The sequence below is a fragment of the Esox lucius genome, chromosome 22, assembly GCF_011004845.1.
Source record: "Esox lucius isolate fEsoLuc1 chromosome 22, fEsoLuc1.pri, whole genome shotgun sequence".
NCBI classification, from domain to species: Eukaryota; Metazoa; Chordata; class Actinopteri; order Esociformes; family Esocidae; genus Esox; species Esox lucius.
This window is the reverse complement of record NC_047590.1, coordinates 15234954-15255035: the sequence shown is the minus strand read 5'-3', so window position 1 is coordinate 15255035 and position 20082 is coordinate 15234954. Positions and strand designations below refer to the sequence as shown.

General features: G+C 40.2%; 1 protein-coding gene across 5 annotated transcripts in view; it reads left to right on the top strand.

Moving 5' to 3' along the window:
* The window catches only part of LOC105019746 (PTB domain-containing engulfment adapter protein 1), a 34576-nt gene extending 15099 nt beyond the window's left edge, over nt 1-19477 (top strand). Inside the window, exons 2-13 of one of the 5 annotated variants that reach the window (XM_020042079.1) lie at nt 1251-1330; nt 10463-10527; nt 10632-10703; nt 10800-10898; nt 11234-11371; nt 11752-11868; nt 12023-12109; nt 12278-12514; nt 16600-16765; nt 17438-17532; nt 17997-18007; nt 18994-19477. In XM_020042079.1, the coding sequence (XP_019897638.1) occupies nt 1303-1330; nt 10463-10527; nt 10632-10703; nt 10800-10898; nt 11234-11371; nt 11752-11868; nt 12023-12109; nt 12278-12514; nt 16600-16765; nt 17438-17532; nt 17997-18007; nt 18994-19015 (1137 nt within the window). In that variant the 5' untranslated portion in view covers nt 1251-1302 and the 3' untranslated portion in view covers nt 19016-19477. The remainder of the gene's footprint in view (nt 1-1250; nt 1331-10462; nt 10528-10631; nt 10704-10799; nt 10899-11233; nt 11372-11751; nt 11869-12022; nt 12110-12277; nt 12515-16599; nt 16766-17437; nt 17533-17996; nt 18008-18993) is intronic. The other 4 variants (XM_010886141.3, XM_010886143.3, XM_010886142.4 and 1 more) reach the window with 4 other exon arrangements.
* Nucleotides 19478-20082: the final 605 nt, after the last annotated feature.

The following is a 20082-nucleotide window of genomic DNA, read 5'->3' as shown; positions in this document are numbered from 1 at the left end:
TATAAGCTTACACGATTCAAAGGGCAAGCTGGAGCTATAACCAGAGAGCTAACACCTGTCAAATCCTCTCCAATCTTCAGGAGTGCATAAGGTATAGAGTCTAGTGGTCAATTTGGAATTGAGTCCATCAAAGCTCATGCAGCCTCTGTGTCAGCCTCCTAGCCTCTTATCTCGAGCAGGCTAAGAATGTATTTCTTAGCTAGGAATACAGGAAGTAATTGCAGTGACAAACAGTTGGGCTGACAGGGATTTTCCACTTAAAAGTTACGCTGAACATGAATTGACAGTCCATGGAGTTGGCTTTCAAACAGTGCTTCTTTACGTCCTTGGTGATGCCTTTGGTTCTTTTTATTTTTAAGTACATGATATGAGAGTCAGTTCAGCTGAGTCACCATTTTGCCTCGCCGGTTAGCGTCTCCTGTACTTTATGTAGGGATGTGAAATCAGGAAAGAGTAAAGGTACCTCTGACCTAATCATGAACTTGATCTGTTGATGTGGAAAAGGCTACATTTATGCGCTGTCTGTTCAGTGGTGTAACCCAGTGCAACTTTACTATTGCACAGGAACATCAGTAACAAAGGCTTATTGTTGTTATTCTGGGGGAGGACTGGGTTTAAAGCACAACTCCACAATGTGTTTTTGTTTGAGTCTAGCGCTGGCTTAAGCTTAACATGGTTTGAATCACTGGGCGCAAATAAGCTCAGAGAAGAGTCTTCTAAAGGTAAATCAAAAATACTGTATATTGATGGAAAATAATTGCAAACAATTCTACTCATAATGTATTCTAATCTGCTTAATAGCTAGCGTGTGTATGTGTGTATTTCTGCCTACATGCATGCTTATGAACCAATGGTTGTGTGACCTGCAGTGTTAGCCAACTAACTACATCCATGTTAAATAGGCTAAAGTCTTGACAGTCCTCTCCACTGTCCCCATATCATGTTTCCTTTACATCCCTTCACCATACCAAAGCTCCATCTAGCTCGTGTCTCATGTCATTAAGCTTTACATTGATCTTACTCACTGTCCCAGTTAGCCAAGACAAGCCGATCGAGATTGATGTCGCTCTCTGCACATGTCCCAAGTGACACCCTATGTGCTGTGTAGTGCCCTGGTTTTTTACCAAGGCCCGTGGGGTTCTGGTCCAAAATAGTGCAATGAATGGGTGCCGTTTGGGGCATTTATCTCTTGCCCGCATCCAGTCGTTTTGACCTTGACTCTGTGTTGATGTGTTTTTTTCCCCCTGTAGGCTCCTGTACCATTGCAGAGCCCTAGCCGCAGTCCCACCGTAGGCACCCGCTATGAACAGAGCTTTTAACAGGAGAAAAGGTAACAGGTTTCCGTATTCATAGAATGTGTGGCACCACATCTTCTACACTGTGAATACACAGCACAGCCTTTTGAAATGATATGAACCAATGTCAGACAGAGTGCAGGTGATTAACAGCATTCCATGTTGCCGTTCTTTATGGAACGTCTTGATGTTGTACTTAATGAGGTGAATTCAGTTCCTGAACAACACTGAACAGAAATCTAAATGCAGCAGGCAACAATTACGAGTTCCAGTTCATATATAGGGAATCAGTCAGCTGAACTGAATTCATGGGGCCCTAATGTATGGATTTCACATGAGAGAAATAAGCTCTTTATGTGTACAAAAAAAGTTAGGGATCTTTTGTTTCAGCTCATGAAACATGGGATCAGCAGTTTACATGTTGTGCTTATATTACTGTTCAGTGTAATATCTCCCAGCTCATATTTATATTGATATCTCATTCTCTCTCTTTTTGTTTCTCTTTCTCCCTCGCTCTACCTGTTTCTTGCTTCCTCCCTGCATCTCCCCACCTTCAAAAGCTTCAGACAAGCTTGGCATGGCCGGTTACATCTATCATTGGGCTGATACAGGTGCCTCTGGCCTGATGTTTTATTAATGCCAACAGTGACTCGACTCCTTTATATGGATGTCGCCTATGCCATCTCCAGCCTCCCATGCTCGAAAAGCATAACCTTAGCACCAACTTGTGTCCAGAGTTTATCTGGCAAGTGCAGCAGTAGCTGGGTTTGTGGGTCTGAATATTTCATTATGATGCTGTGAGGCACATCATTTTCAGGTACTGCTTCGGATGGGGACCGAGCCTAATTCAGTTTTACTGTTCAATGGTTTGGTTTTAATAGGCTAACAGTTTGCAGTGTTTATTTGACTTGACTCCTCACTCGGTGCAGTTTGGAGACCAGTTACATGTCTTTTCATCTTGCCATTACCCAATGTTGTAAAGAACGCCAAAAGCGGAAAGTTATAACCGGTTTTAACATCCATAATATGTGTACTCATTGTAATGAAAAGAGTGCTCGTCTCCAGTGTTTCAATTACATTACAAATTTATTTCAATTATTTCAAATCTTGTGATGTCTCCCATCTTTCTCACAAACGGAATCACCTTTTTTGCTAAATATGTTTTATGCCCTGTTCTCAGATTTTGCCCTGCTTTACAGGTGCTGCTAGCAATAAGCTCTGTGAATGGAAGACAATCCAGAATGTAGACTGATGCACATGTGGAACATATGCAGAGTGTGTTTCCAAATGGGCCTGGTCTTAAGTACTGTAGTACACTGTATGGGAGATCAGGCTCCATTTGCGACCCTGTCAGTGACGGAAGTGTATTTACTGTCTTTCCTTTCGGAAGTAAAATATAGAGACAGGTTGCCACTGCATCCGCTTAATCAAGATAAATGAGAAATACATGTGGCTTAATTAGTAGTGGCTGTTCGCATCATCGTTTTCAGTAGTGAGAAAGAGTGAGACTCCATGAAGCTGTAGGCTGCCCTCTTAAAACACACCTCCTAGGTAAACAGCGAGGTGGAATGACTCTTCTGAGCAGATCTCTTGTTTCCTTAATACCGAGGTCCAAGCAGAGACTGTTTGGTTTTACAGTGTTGGTGTGACTGGGCCTGTTTGGTTTTACAGTGTTGGTGTGACTGGGCCTGTTTGGGTTTACAGTGTTGGTGTGACTGGGCCTGTTTGGTTTTACAGTGTTGGTGTGACTGGGCCTGTTTGGGTTTACAGTGTTGGTGTGACTGGGCCTGTTTGGGTTTACAGTGTTGGTGTGACTGGGCCTGTTTGGTTTTACAGTGTTGGTGTGACTGGGCCTGTTTGGGTTTACAGTGTTGGTGTGACTGGGCCTGTTTGGGTTTACAGTGTTGGTGTGACTGGGCCTGTTTGGGTTTACAGTGTTGGTGTGACTGGGCCTGTTTGGTTTTACAGTGTTGGTGTGACTGGGCCTGTTTGGGTTTACAGTGTTGGTGCGACTGGGCCTGTTTGGTTTTACAGTGTTGGTGTGACTGGGCCTTTTTGGGTTTACAGTGTTGGTGTGACTGGGTCTGTTTGGTTTTAAACTGTTGGTGTGACTGTGCCTGTTTGGTTTTACAGTGTTGGTGTGACTGGGCCTGTTTCGGTTTACAGTGTTGGTGCGACTGGGCCTGTTTGGTTTTACAGTGTTGGTGTGACTGGGCCTGTTTGGGTTTACAGTGTTGGTGTGACTGGGCCTGTTTGGTTTTACAGTGTTGGTGTGACTGGGTCTGTTTGGTTTTAAACTGTTGGTGTGACTGTGCCTGTTTGGTTTTACAGTGTTGGTGTGACTGGGCCTGTTTCGGTTTACAGTGTTGGTGCGACTGGGCCTGTTTGGTTTTACAGTGTTGGTGTGACTGGGCCTGTTTCGGTTTACAGTGTTGGTGCGACTGGGCCTGTTTGTTTTTACAGTGTTGGTGTGACTGGGCCTGTTTGGGTTTACAGTGTTGGTGCGACTGGGCCTGTTTGGTTTTACAGTGTTGGTGTGACTGGGCCTGTTTGGTTTTACAGTGTTGGTGTGACTGGGCCTGTTTGGTTTTACAGTGTTGGTGCGACTGGGCCGTAGATCGAACTCACAACCTTCCAAACTCAGGGTGGACAATGACACAGCTGGCAACTGGTCAGAAACAAGTTCAAATTTCAAATAAAATGTTTCTATCCAGAAGGTATTTCTGAAAGCGCATGGCGAGCAGGTCTCTTGAGATGACATTTATTTTAGGTGATTGCTAAATATAATATTTTCACTGAACAGAGCAGAAACAGAAAAGATTGGATTATCTTACTGGTTACTCTTTCCTCAACTTGTTTTTGTAACCTTATAAGCCAGGCTGGTAACTTCCTGTTTGGTAGGGCCTTGCTTTGTATGGGCATTTCAGTCAATCCGTCTTATGTTAGCAGGAGCTACTGAGGTAGAGTTAGGTAACTCTACATGTCTGCTAACAAATAGAATGGTTAGGTTGTTTCTTTAAGCTTAACATTGTAGACACACCGCTCCAAAGTAAAGAGCAGATACTTCAGCAGTCAGTCTGTAGTAGATCAAATGTTTTATCTGTAATGCTATTTTTCATCAGTTGTGCACAACAGTAGCTGGATTACAGTGGTCTGCAGATGTCCTGGCAACAAGAAGACAGCAGCAACGTGAAGTTGAGGCTATTAACTTAGCAGCAGTACCTGTCTAACTTTGGTAGAAGATATTTAGGTTGTGTGGGCTTCACTGGTTTGCAGAATCCCCTTGATCTTTTCATATAAAAGAAGTATGTCTGGCTGTTCGTAATATTGGCAAAGAACAGCAACCGTAAATGTGTAAAAGTAACAAATATGTCTTCAAGGAAAAATACGGCAATTTATATCTGAATTTTATGACTGTACATTATTTTCCCTATCTCAGAACCAAAAACGTCCCTCTCTCGCCTCCCCATTTCACTCACTGACACTACATATCAGAACATACTTGGCTTCAATCAGTACTTTAATCAGTGCTTTCAACTAGGCAAAGCAACCACATACTGTTACCTCACTTCCACATGATTTCACTGTGTTTCCCTCGCACCTATACTGCCTGACTGATGGGAAGGTAGAATCTGTATTCTCTGTGGGTGTGACCTTTCAGTGAGCCCCATGCTACTGTGTGGAAGGTGGATGGACGGCTTGAGCCACGGGGAACATTAGCCTTTGACGTGTGAACTTAGATCAGCGGGACTACTGGTATAAAACCAATGCTAAAAATTGCTATTTCTTGTGAAGTGACATATAGAGAGAATCATTGTCATTGTGTGATATACATGTACTAGTTCTTCTTGTATTTGGAGCTTGAATGAAGAAATAACAAATACGTTATGGTGTTTCAATATTCCTACATTATTAATACACTAAGGCTGCTAATCTTACTTTTTTGGGATCTTTAGTTTCATAGACCAAGAGATCCAGACGTAGAGTACCTGATGCTTTTGCACATTCTTCGATCACGCATGTTTATTTACTGGAGTACTTAGGCCCCCCTCCCTTTTTGTTGGTGTACTGAGACCCTTTTTAAGGTTTTTTGAAATGTCATTTTCATAATAATCGAAATATTACTTGTGTGGTGTTCTAAATAATAATAAAACAAGGTTCTGTACTGTAAGTGGCAGAAAAGGGTTCTAGTATGGTTCCAACCCTTGGGACTATATCGAATCCTTTATATTATTCATTACAGAACCTTTATGGAGAAAGGTTCTTTATATTACCATTCTTCATCTGAAAGGTTATTTGTAGATCCCTTTTGACAGACCATATTTGTTTTATTTCTGGCACTTCCGTATTTTGTTGAGAGAATTAAATAAAGGTTACAATTGTGTTGATTCCCAAGTTTAATCAAGTGAGCCATCGCTGGAACAGCTGTGAGAGAACTGAGATACATTGACTGATTTACTAAATTGTTCACACAAGGCCACATTGGTCTCTCAGAAGACACTGTCTTGTGCCTACTGGTTGTAGACATACAGAACATTTGTAATGACATAACACGACACCCCATATTAACCGGAAATTACACTCTTACACACGGTTGCATAAACAGGTCTTTATCACACACTGTGGCTAAAGACCAATCAAGAACACAAGGCAAAATATGTAAAAAAAAGATTATAAATAGGTACGCATGCACAGAAACTTTAGGAAGCCCAGCATGGGGATTGGTCCAGTGGACTACAGATGGTGATGAAGCCAGGTCCACAGACACTGTTATAAATATCATTCATTTCTATCTAATTATGTAGCTTGTAGATGCTGCAGACATATTATGAAGTGATGATGAGTTGAAATTGGACATTATTGGCAGGTTGGAGAGAATTTATTGGGCTTTGAAGGGTGTCACTGGCAAAAACACAGATGTGCAGTATGTTGTCGAAAAACAGATAATGAGTTGGACCCTAGTAGTAATGAATGCATCACAGCATTTTGCCCTGCATTGATTTCGCAAAAATGAAATAGATATTTGAATAGGCCTGAAATAGACGCTGCCAAATTTCAATTACGTGTTTGATTACCAATATCAATTAACTAAAGTACCCAGACAAGGTGACCTGGCAGTGGCTATGGAACAGCTTTGAACAACTTTCCATGTGCAGTTTGCCCTAAGAACGTCTCTGTGTGACTTACTGCCCACTTTCGGATTCAGGTTGCTCTCTACTCATCTTGTACCTTCTGTGTGGGTCTGGGCTATGGTGTGTGAAATCTGTCACGTCAGATTTCTTGACCTATCAGGAGAAATAACTGATCTGCTCAGGCCCAGAGCAACACAGCGGGGACGTGCGGCACATTAAGTGGAAGTGCCTAGCAATTGTTAGCCTTATAGTCTTGCGAGCACACAAGAACACATTACGAGCACACATTCTGTGCCCATGTAGTGTAATGGGATGGAAGCCAGCAAGGTCAGGATGATTCTACAAGGCAAATGCAATGGTGGTTGCATTTTACTAAGATGATGATGGATCTTTGATGTAGCTGAAGTTGTAACTAGTACATTTCAGTGGTTTGTGTGTCAGTCTCTGTTTTCAATCATATGAAATTATGCTAATTTTGTACTATCATTTTGTCTGATAAAATCTGTTTAGTTATAACCCTGTAAATGTAGTCTTTCATAATTTGATTGTTACTATTACTATATTTAATAATATTCCAAACATTTCAAGCCCTTTTCTGCCATCAATGATCTTTTGATAATATTTGCACCATGAACTTGAGCTTGTGCCCTCAGAAGTAAGTTGAGCTCAAGATTGTATTACTTTGTCTACCAGAAAGTGAAATCTAGACCATTCTAGAAAGATGGCCCGTTATTAGTTGTTTATGGCCATCTGATAAAAATGCTTGTGGGTATTTTAAGTGTAAGACAGAAATCCTTTCTTACACTTTCTTTTAGCTGATTTAACCATTATATAACATCCTTTAATGAGAGAAAAAAAACTTAATGAAGACAATTACCTTTTGCAAATACATGAAGGACTTGGAATGGAAAATGTCTGTTCTGTGAACATGATGTTCTGAGCAATAACCTTGACCTGGAATGGAATAGCTTAATCGTCACTCACTTTCATAATGGCAACAAATGAGTATTCAAGCATTTCCTCGTTATGTGACTGAATGGAGAGGAAAGAGAGGTGAAGGCGGTCTGGGGGATAGCAAGGGCAGAGTGGAGTCTGAGAATATGTATGTGCCTACCTACAGTTGTGCTCAAATTTTGCATTCCCTTGGAAAATAATATATGTACCATTTGTAAAGAAAAAATGAATGAGCAGGCAAAACATTTTATTTATTTTGGGATTCACAATCAACTGTATGTCATAACAGAATGGCACAATCATAAAACGAAACGTGGCAACAAAAAAAGAAATGAACTGACCCCCAAAAGTCTGCATACCCTTAGTTCTTAATACTGTGTATTGCCCCCTTTAGCATCAATGACAGCATACAGTCTTTTGTAATAGTTGCAGGTGGAATAGCTTCCCATTCTTCTTGGCAAAATGCCTCCAGGTCATGCAAAGTCTTTGGTCGTCTTGCATGAATCGCACATTTGAGACCTCCTCAGAGTGGCTCGATTATATTAAGGTCAGGAGACTGTGATGGCCACTCCAGAACCTTCACCTTTTTCTGCTGTAACCACTGGAGGTTCAACTTGGCCTTGTGCTTATGGTCATTGTCGTGCTGGAAAGTGTAAGAGCGTCCCGTGCGCAGCTTTTGTGCAGAAGAATGCAAATTGTCTGCTAGTATTTTCTGATAACATGCTGCATTCATCTTGCCATCAGTTTTCACAAGATTCCCTGTGCCTTTAGAGCTCATACCCCCCCAAAACATCAATGAGCCACCACCATGCTTCACAGTGGGGATGGTATTCTGTTCACTATAATAGGCCTTGTTGACCATTGTCCAAACATAGCGCTTCTGATTGTGACCATAAAGCTCTATTTTGGTCTTTTTACTCCAAATTACAGTGTGCCAGAAGCTGTGAGGTGTGTCAAGGTGTTGTTAGGCATATTGTAACCAGGATCTTTTGTGGCATTGGCGCAGTAAAGGATTCTTTCTGGCAACTCGACCATGCAGCTCATTTTTGTTCAAGTATTGTCGTATTGTGCTCCTTGAAACAACCACACCGTCTTTTTCCAGAGCAGCCTGTATTTCTCCTGAGGTTACCTGTGTGTTTTTATTTGTATCCTGAACAATTCTTCTGGCAGTTTTGGCTGAAATCTTTCTTGATCTACCTGACCTTGGCTTGGTATCAAGAGATCCCTGAATTTTCCACTTCTTAATAAGTGATTGAACAGTACTGACTGGCATTTACAAGGCTTTGGATATCTTTTTATATCCTTTTCCATCTTTATAAAGTTACATTACCTTGTTATGCAATGTCTTATGACATTTCTTTTCTGCCCCCCATGGCTCAGTATCTAACATGCTCAGTGCATCCACGTGAGAGCTAACAAACTCATTGACTATTTATACACAGACACTAATTGCAATTTAAAAAGCCACAGGTTTAGGAAATTCTCCTTTAATTGCCATTTTCACCTGTGTGGGTCACCTTGTGTATCTGTAACAAGGCCAAACATTCAAGGGAATGCAAACTTTTGATCAGGGCCATTTGGGTGATTTATTATTTAAAAAGGAGCCAAACAACTATGTGATCATACATGGCTTCATATGATCACTATCCTTAAATAAAAGATCAGTCATATTTTCAAAATTTCTGCCAGGGTATGCAAACTATATGCAAAACTATATATATAAGTATTGTTAGAAATCGGCCGTTTCGTATAGTAGTTGTAATAATTAGCATACCCGTTTGTCAAGGGAGAGAGAAATTATATTATATATTGCAGCATTAGAAAGTCTTGTTCATGAGGTTACGGACCTGGTCTTTCTTACACAACCTCAATCTCATCTCACTCTATCTCTTCTCACTGTAATGTTGGTTACAAGCTGATATATACATTGAAGGGTGTGTCTACCTAGCAAAGATCAGGTTTCCAAGACAGTAACCCCCCATGCCAAATGTTCAATGTAAAACATTCCTGGGGTTAGTAGAGCGCAACCTACAGAGAGATAATCTAAACAGAGACGTTCCTGTTGTTCTCATTATCTAGGCACATTCACCTACAATGAAACGTACATTCACATTGTAATTGTTAATGCTCAGATTCCACAGTATATAAGTAGCATTGTAGAATCAGCATAAATGTCCTTGATTCATCATGCTACATTGACTAAATATGTATATGCACTGCAGTCCATAAGTATTTGGACACAACTTTTGTTGTTTCGGCTCTGGTCGGTTCGAATATTGAATGCTGATTGGCTTGAAAGTGGTGGTATATTCAAGCAGTAATGACGGGTTGTGGTGTATGGCCAATAGGCCGTGGCTTAGAACATTTAACCAGGCTATCCTGGGAATATTCCACAACCCCCTGAGATGCCTTATTGCTATTGAAGCATGCCACTGTTCTGTTTGTCTTGAATCCTTGCGGAAGTGTTGCAAGTGGCAAAAGGAGTAATCATGATGGGTTCTGGGGATTTCCAGCTTGACAAGTACACATCCATGTAGATTCTATGCAATGGAATAGAAGCAAAGGTAGAGGGCGTAGAAACACAAGCTTCACTTATCTATGAGAATTAGAATAGACTTTACAATGAGGGCTTTGTCTCATTTCTGGGGATTTCTCCGAAGTGAAAAATGCTAGTGAACATCTCGCATTTACTCGGACAATCGGAATAGAAAATCTGTTTGTACATTGTCTAGATGTGTGAAAGTGCGTGAATGAGAGCGACTGCATGTCTCCCTGGAGTATTTGACTGATTATGTGCCAGGTGTGAGTGTGTGTGTGTGTGTGTGTGAATAATAACTCAGTGTGTAGGTTAGTGTGTAATATATTTAGTTGGTTTAACACTCTGATGACGTGGCAGTAGAAGCTTTGTTTCACTATCTTTCCTGGTCATGTTGCTCCTGGGCACTCTATAACTGCCAGATGGTACAAACATGGCAAAACAGCCCACAGAACAGGAGGATGATCCATGATGATCTTTGCTGGCCTTTCTGGTCTTAGTGTTGCATCCGTACTGTTCTAACCTTCATTTGTTGTTTGTCTCAGATAAATCCGGAGGGATGACATCCCCCGAGGCTTTGGCTAAGAACCACATAGCGTACAGTGTTAAGGTAGGCGCAGGACCTTGGAATTCAAGTTTGTCTGTGTTGAGCTCAGAGTGGTAAACAGCACCCTCTACTGGACAAAAGTGTTGTTCTCTTTCACTCTGTTGCAGTTCCTGGGAGTAACAGATGTTGACCAACCAAAAGGCACAGATGTTGTAAGGGTTGCTGTGAGAAAGCTTAAGGTATGCTCTTTCACAAAGTACCCGCAGTCTGCGATTTTACTGGAGCTTAGATTGGTCAAATATCTCAGCATAGTGTTTCGTGTTTCAACCCTGCAGTTCCAAAGGCATATCAAGAAGTCAGAGGGACACAAAACACAGAGGGTGGAGCTGCAGGTGTCCATCTATGGAGTGAAATTATTAGACCCCAAGACCAGAGTAAGTCCACAGTGAACACATTTAACTAAGGTCCATAAATTAGACCAGAGTAAGTCCACAGTGAACACATTTAACTAAGGTCCATAAATTAGACCAGAGTAAGTCCACAGTGAACACGTTTAACTAAAGTCCATAAATTCGACCAGCTACATTTATCTGTGGCCACCCATATTTGAAGTACTAAACAGAACACTGTATACATTTAGAACTCATAATCTAAAGTTTTCATCAGCTATGGGAGTTTAATTCCCCTCAGAAATTTTTTATTATCTTAATATTAGTCTTTGTATTTTAGCAGAATTATGAAATGCTAATTTATCCTCATTTTATTGTAGGATGTACTGCACAACTGTCAGTTACATAGGATATCCTTCTGCGCGGATGACAAAACAGACAAGAGGATATTCACCTTCATCTGCACAGAGCCAGAGACTAAAACACACCTGTGTTATGTGTTTGACAGTGAAAAATGTGTAAGAAAATCTGCTCTGTTTGGAGTTGTGTTTCATATATTTTAAATGTATTATTTACAAGTCCTTATTACCTTTTTTAAATCTTAGATGTTAGCTTGTCAAAGTTGGGTCTGAAATATTAGGTAATTGTTGTTTGTGGTTAGGTTATACAGAGGTTTGTATACTTTTAAGCCAGTACTTTAGTTCTGAAAAAATCCCTGACCATTTTACTACCATACATGTGCAACAATGATTTTGATCCTGGTTATCCAAACTCCTTGCTAAATGCTAACAACACGCCCACTGACACAAATTTTTTTGAAGCTGACTGTGTCAGTTTGGCTCGTCAAGCAGTCATTTTCCTAGATGTTTGATGGTACCCATGATGCACCGGATTGCAGGCTGAGGAGATCACCGTCACTATTGGTCGAACGTTCGACCTCGCATACAGGAAGTTTCTGGAGTCTGGCGGGAAAGACGTGGAGACGAGGAAACAGATCAGCAGTCTTCAGAAAAGAGTATGTACGGGTCAGAAAATGGCACACTATTCCCATAGTGCACTATGGGAATCAGAGTTCTAGGCTGAACCATTTCATTGAATAGCTGTTATATTACCCAGATATTAACATGAGCATGAAAATACCTTTTGATTACCTTTTGTTTTGACTTTAGATTCAAGAACTGGAAACCGAAAATTCCAAGTTGAAAGAACGACTTCAAGACATAGAGGAGCACATGACAGGTTCTCATGCCTCTCCGGTACGTTACAGGATCATCTGCTAATACAGCGCTCTCATCAGCCTCTTCCGCTCCCGTCTCACACTGATCCCTGGTAATAAGCCTTACCTAGGCGAGTCAAACCTTACTCCCGGTGATAACAAATGGCTATCCCTGTTTCTTTTCTCTCTCTCGCCGATATCCCCTCAGCTTCTGCATTTGAACTCTTCTAATGAGGCCTACATGCTGCGGAGTCCTTCGTCTATGTTCTGGTGTGGCAGTGGCAGACTGACCGCCCTTTCCTTTCTAGAGATCTCCTCTGTGACTCTAACACCAACCAGCTCTCCAGACTCCAGCATCTCTGCCGGGCTACTAACCCCTCCACCCACTAAACCTACCCTGGCCAGGCTACCGCAGCATAATGGATGCTGCATACCTCGTCCACGTGTAAATAACCTCCTTCCTCTATGGATATTTTCCTTGGTACAGTGCATAGCTAGAAGAACATATAAAGATTTATACTAACCAAACATGTTAGAGGTATAGGTTCACATGCATTGTTTCATATGCCGAACCACAAACCAGCTTTATTTTGTAGCTTGTTTCCCTCCTTCCTTCACTTTATCTGTCACACATGCCTCGCTTGTTCTTGGTTAATCTCTTTCCACTGGTGTAGTTATGAGAAAACGCATTTCCTGCTTTTTACGCATGGCCTCTTTTCATTTGATGCTTTTATATGCAGGTATATTTTTTTTTACAGAACACATACAGATTTCAAAGGTCACGATATTACACCAAAGATCATGTCATTGTCCTGTCATTGAATTGCCAAAATGGTCTGACTGGACCGCTGTCAAGAATTTTATTGGAAGTTACATTTCAAGAACCCTCACCCATATTCCTGTGACTCGTTACCCAGGTAACAAGCAGGTAGGTTAACGACATCACCAGAGGAAAATATTTGTTTGGATAGCAAATTGTTCAACTGCATTACTGTCAACCTAAAATGCCATTATATAATTATAAATGCAGTTCTGGGAGGTTTTCAAAAAAAAGATTCTGTACTTTAAAATATACTATGCTTTAACACCCCCAGGGACTGGCCCCCAAAAGGTCTGTGCATGGCACAAGTCTGTACTTAAGCCACACTATCCCAGGGTAGCCATTGATCCTAAGTTGCCAGCTTTATTAGCGGAGCCCAGATCAGGGATAAAGGTAATCTGTGAATTACTTTTGTGGCATCACCTTGCTGGTCCACACCTCCCAGAGTGAATTTACATGCAGTGCATGTTGAAATGAAAAGGAGATTGAAAGCAAGGGGCTAAAGAGAAGTGTGACCAGCCTTGTCACTTTTGTTTGAACCTTCATCATTTGAAATGTTACATTGGCCATTTAAATTTGTACTTTAGGTTGACCTATTTTCGCATTTACTTCCTGTCACGGTTCATCTATACTGTTTTAAAAATGTTCTGTTATTTGCTTTTTTGCCTTTTTAATTAGGCCTTTTGGGTATTCATTTTTAAATGAGCACGGATGGCCCTCCATACTGATTTACAGCCATTTCCCACACTTACTGAGCTTATTTCCAATTGTTGACTAAAAGACACCTGAAAGACACCTGTCTACACCATGGACTAGAGTTTAAATCTAGGGAAGCTTTGTTACAGATATTTCTATACATGAAACAAGAAAACACTTCCCTAAAAACAAACAAACAATATAACTATCTCCATACTGTCAGGAATTGTCATTTTTTTTATTACAAAACTGAATTGAACAGGGTACAAGCAAGAGTTGCCATGTCAACAGTCCCATGGTCCCATTCATAACCTCACCTAAGATTGGTTGGAATTTGTACAGAGTACAGGCCATGCAACTGTAAATGTTCAGGCTTTATTAATAACAGCCACTGATGAGGACGAAAGTAATTGCTATTTGTGGGTTGTGTGGTTGTCCCAGCTAGCTCTATTAAGATGAATGTGCTAACTGTGAGGTAAGAGCATCTGCTAAACAACTAATATTTTCCAATGTAATGTAGAAGGCTATCAGAATGTTAATTTAACTGGCTACCGGCCCTGCACTTTAAACTGCACGTTACAGAGGTTTTGCACAGACAACACAGAACTAGTCACTGCTGTGCGTTGTTGTATGAATCATTTAAAAAAGGATTGACAGCCTGGCTGGCATCTAATGAAGCAAGTGTTATGTTCCCTTTCCCCCCACCATATTTAGTCCAATGTTTCTGCAATAAGTGAAATAAGAATTATTTATTTTAGTCAACTTTAGATCTTTTTGACATCCCACTAATGGGATTGGATTACAGTAGACTAAGTCTGATGGCCTTTATGTTATAATACCCAGATGAACCAGATGCAAAAATCCTACATGAATTAACCTAATTTAGAAAAGTTATGTAAAACAACATTCACTGATTTTATACAGGGTTGGAAAAAACAAAACCGAGATCTATTTTAAAAGTCCTTTTATCAATGACAACAAAAAGTGAACACTCATAACCTTATAAATCGAGACACGTGGGTTGTTCCTGGCAGGCAATGGACTTCCGATATACAGGTGTTTGTCTCAATATGTAAGAATGTTAGTTCATTTTCACCTAGTTTTTATGTTTTTTGACAAATGGCTGTTACACACCTCGTATTCACAACAACAGCCCTCTCACTTTTTCCACAATATGTTACGTTACAGTTTTACTCGAATAGGTATCAAATAAAAAAATGTCTTGATAAATCTACATACAATACAGCATAAGGATAAAACAAAAACAGGCTTTTAGAAAATTGTGAAAATGTGTATATGTAAAAAATAAATATCACAGTATTCAGACCCTTTCCTATGACACTGGAAATTAAGCTCAGGTCCGTCCTGCTTTTATTGGTCTTCTTCAAGATGTTTCTACAACTTGATTCCACTTATGCTCCATTGTATTGATTGGACATGATTTGGAAAGACACACACCAGTCTATATCAAGTATTACAGTTGACAGTGCATCTCAGAGCAAACACCAAGCCATGAAGTTAAAATAATTTTCCAAAGAGCTGAGTAAAGGGGTCTGAATATTTATGTAAATGTCTAAAACCTGTGTTTGCCTGGTGTGATGGTAATTCCATGTATCGACACTCGGAGTAAGGGACACAGAGACAAAGTTCTCTTTGTACATTATTTTATTAATTATTATGCACAGAGACTATTATGAGAGACGCATCAACCGCTTACACAAACATAATCGTCTGAGGAGCCTCTAACTAATATAGCTCATTCAACCGTATATATCACATAGAAAAAGGGGTGTGGTAAGATGTCGCCATCTGTCTCATGTCAATCAAACACCTTTCCCTTTGTTCTATCACACAAGTCAAATGCTATCTTCCCCCACCTTATCCTTCCTGCCATAATGTTTACTGTAGTGTTTACCCAAAGGGGCCAACTGACCTTAATCCCCCCAAGGACCACATTCCTGAGGAACAAAAGAATGATACCCTTCTTATAGGCAGGAGGACATGGCCCAAATACCTGTTAATCCTCTGATATTATGAAGACATGTGTGTCACAATCAAAGTAAAGATCTACATATCAGCCAAATGGAAAGACAGATATTTCTCAAATGTACCTTAGTTCAAAATTACCATAACACTGGTCATTATGGGGTATTGTGTGTTGATTGATGAGGAAAACAACCAGTGAATACATTTTAGAATAAGGCGGTAATGTAGCAAAACCTGGAAAAAGTAGACATGTACATACGCAGAGAGTGTCCTTGAGCTGTCCATGCGTCCTAAAACTCATTACTCTCTTCTCTCTCCCTAGCCTTCTTTCTCTGTACAAGCCTTTTCACTCAGCTTCTGCTATGAACAAAAAGCCCCGGGACCTTTCATCTCGACACCAAAATTCAGCTTCCAAAGCATATACACCTGCATTCGTACACACACAACATCAGTTGACGCTTTACTGGGTCTTGAAAGAGTCACTCGGGTCAGCGGCGCTTTGTGGCGTTTTTGACCAAGCGTTTCTGAAGTACTTGGCTTGTAAATGACTGAATATTCTCCTCATTATCTGAATGTAATTGAAACGCTGTCAGATGATGAGGATGTACAATAGAAGCCTGGTTATGCCCTGCACACCATTTTCGGCCTCATAAAACAAGATCAACTTTACTATGTGACAGTAAATGACACAGAAATATATCAGCTACAGTGAGGGAAATAAGTATTTGATCCCCTGCTGATTTTGTACAGTTGCCCATATATATAAATATATATAGCTGATATATTACTGTGTCGTTTACTGTAATAAGTTACATAGTAAAGTGGATCTTGATTTATGAGGCAGAAAATGGTGTGCAGGACATAACCAGGCTTCTACTGTACAATACATACCATAATACTACTGGATATCTGCCTCTCTCTCTCTCTCTGTCTCTCTCTCTCTCTCTCTCTGTCTCTCTCACTGTGTAACTCTGTAGCCATCATACAACATTTCTCCAGTGTAATTTGGTTGTTTATTTCCCACTTAGGCAGGGAGCCTGATATCCAGGGCTCCTCCCACTGACATTTTTGACATGGTTCCTTTCTCCTCTGGGTCTACTTTGGCAAGAAAGCCTGCCATCAATGGGTCTTCTCCTCCTCCTCCCTCTTTTTCACCTTCTCCACCTCCTTCCCATGTTTCCCTTAAAGAGAAAGGTGAGTTGTTCCTTTGGTCTTTTTACATAATCTTATCATACATTTTATTAATTTACTGGCAGTTGGAATTTCCATAATTGCATGCAATGTGTTTAGTTAAAATGATAGTTGAGACAAAATCTATATTTGGGTATAATTAACCACAAGTCTTGAAAATGACAGAATTCACAATAATCCAATATTTACTTCAGGCTACATCCTGGGATTTAATGAGTGTAAACAGACAAGCCTGTTAGCAATAGCAAATCTGTACTGCAAGCTGTAAATCCCCTAAACATATTTCAGATGAAGTTCATTAGTTAGCAGGGATTTGTTGTTATTTGCATACTGCTAATACATTTTCTGGAACTTTCACACGAACAAATTTGAAATGTTTCAACTTGCAGATCAGCTTTGCTAATGTCTCGTGGTCATCAAATCTGACAATGGTAATACAATGTGCTAACTCCAAGTTGCAGCATTAAATAAGTCATTCATTGTAGATTCTACCACTATGGGCCTTCGGACACAACTTAATGTCTGGAAATGTTAAAAATAGACTTTGCATAACATGGCACACATCCAGTACAGCATGCCCATTCAACCTCCTATGTCTTCCTGCTCTGCTGTGTCTTCCCCCCCCCCCCCCCCCCCCCCCCTTCCACCTTCATCCTTACATCTCCCCTCCTTTAGGAACAGATCTGTTTGGGGCAGCACCTTTTGATCCGTTCATGTGCAACACGACAGACTTTCCTCCAGACATCCAATCTAAACTGGATGAAATGCAGGTGTGTACATTCTCTGTAGGAACAGCGGTGTTCCTAGAGCTGTGAGATGTGTAGACTTTGTAGTGCTCATGTTTTTTGCATTAATAAGTAGTTACTGTCAAAGTATATTATGCGCCCAGTCATTTGTATGAATACTGTAATACCACTGTCTGAACAAATATACCAGCTTATTAAATGTTTATCAAAGTTGAAATACTGTATACTTTGTGTGTGTCCCTGTCGACAGGGATGTCTTTAGACTGGGACCCCTTTCTTTATCACCAGCAGCAATCGTCTCACATATCAATGACGACAAATGACAGTTAATCCCTTAACATCATGTAGATAACTGACCTAGATTACAACCTACAGTTAATCCACCTACTTCAGTATATAGAACAATCTATTGTATGTATGTAGATTATAACCTATTGTAGTCTATAATGGGTGTATAATCCTATTCTCTCTCTCTTTTCACTGTGCAGCGTCAGCGATGGTTAGTTTATTTTCACCTCAATGTATTCCCATCTCATTTGTTTTTCATTACAAATGCCATTCATATATTCACTGAGGTCTGCCTTTTGCATGTGTGCCTCACTCATGAAAATCAATTACGTACAATCCATATCTATGAAATGCCCTACTTATTGTATATAATTTCATAATTATACAATCATTTTGCTTTGGTTATTATATATTACGGATACGGACAGTTTCACAGGCACAGATTAAGGTCACCATTCAAACAAACCCACATTGTAGTATTTACACTGTAGCTCTTTTTACCCATGGTCAAATACATTTATACACGGGTTTTGGGTACTAAATAAAACCTGCGCCTTAATCTGGGTTAAGCCACTTACGAACAGGCGTGTTTACTTGTTAGAATTATAATTGTATGAGCATGGGATGAATATCGTAAATAACCACACAGCGTAAACATTGGCGAATTTGAATGAAAATCGAATCCAAAAAATAAAAATCAAAGTCTATGGAGAATGTGTCTGTGAAACTTTCCTGGAATTGCACAATGACTTATCCTTAAAAAGTGGTTCATAAACTTTTGGGGCTGAGGACCCATTTGTTTAAACTGGGATCCCGATTCTTCCCATTTTGTCATGGGGCAAGCTGACTTTGTTGTTGCAACTTTAAAGCAAATATATTGCAATTCTACTATGAGACAGAGAGAAAAGGGTAGTTTTGAATCCTTGAAACTTTTTTAATGCATCACTTCGATCAAACTTTTTAATCGATTGTTGTTGTTGGTGAAACATTCATTAAATAATATTTATTGAATGACATTAAATAAAATAAACATTTAAATACATTATGCATGTTTTTAATATGGCTGCAAACTGCCATCAGCTCCTCAGCGGACCCCTGTTTGAGAACCACTGTTCTGTAGGACAAACTGCTGCAGACTCTGACTGTATTAGTATCTTCAACCTTTATGTTCATGTGTTTGTTATGTGTCATCTAAAGGAGGGGTTCAATTTGGGACTAACCCTGGAGGGTGCAGTTTTCTCTCTGGACCCAATGGACAGTCGCTACTGATGACCACTTCACAGCTGTAACATGGGCAGACGATGTTGACCGCAACACAACGTTGTCCTTTCTTTTGTACACGCATTCATTGGAAAATATGTATTTGTATGGATATTCAAGATTTCTCTGATTCTACGTGTTTCTATTTGCATTGAAGTCGATGGTGACCAATGTCGTGATACATACACTGGTGTAGATTATTTTTGTAAAAGAAAAGAGGTAGTGAATTCATTTTGAGACTTTATCGGTGGGATTATTGTACAGTCAAACATAATCTGGTCAGTAGGGAACAAGATTGAAAAAGGATTGAGTCATGCCCTTACTAGCGCAAATATTTTTCAATGTAATTTTGCACCTGGAAGCACTTTTGAAATGATAGTTTCCTTTCATTGTTGTTCGTCAATAAATACTAAACATCTCAGTTGTCACTATCTCAGTTTATATACCTGTGTCAAAACACAATACGACTAATATCCTGAAACATAAACCTGCTACATTTGAATCTGGGCGACCTATAAAAGAGCTGCAGATAAGCTCCGGGCCTGGCATTCCAATTGTAACTAAATTGATAGATTTCTGCCTGATACCTGCACTTTAATGCACAGGCTTTCAAGATCTTCAGCCCAGGGGCCCCAAAGATCAAGTGGCCTCACAGGGCTGTCAAATTTCACGTAGTGGGGAACTAGATTGTAGTCATACAACAAAGATGCATGCACAAATGTTTGACGATAGACGAGGTGTGAACCCCGTGAATTGTTTTGGTAACTGTTAACACATAATTTTTTGTGTGACTCTGAACCATCCATAGTCAGCCCTTGATTTAAGCACAATCTGCAGTACCAGCACTTTCGTGTCAGCGTACCAGTAACTTCACTGGCGCTTCACTTATGTTGGTGCTGTCAGAAGCACTTCACGTATATTTTGTCAGTATAGCAACAGAGTGTATGTAATCATGTTCTGAAGCGTGTTTACTCTGTACTATTTTTGAATCATGCCTAACAACGCGTTAGTAGGCTACAGATCCAT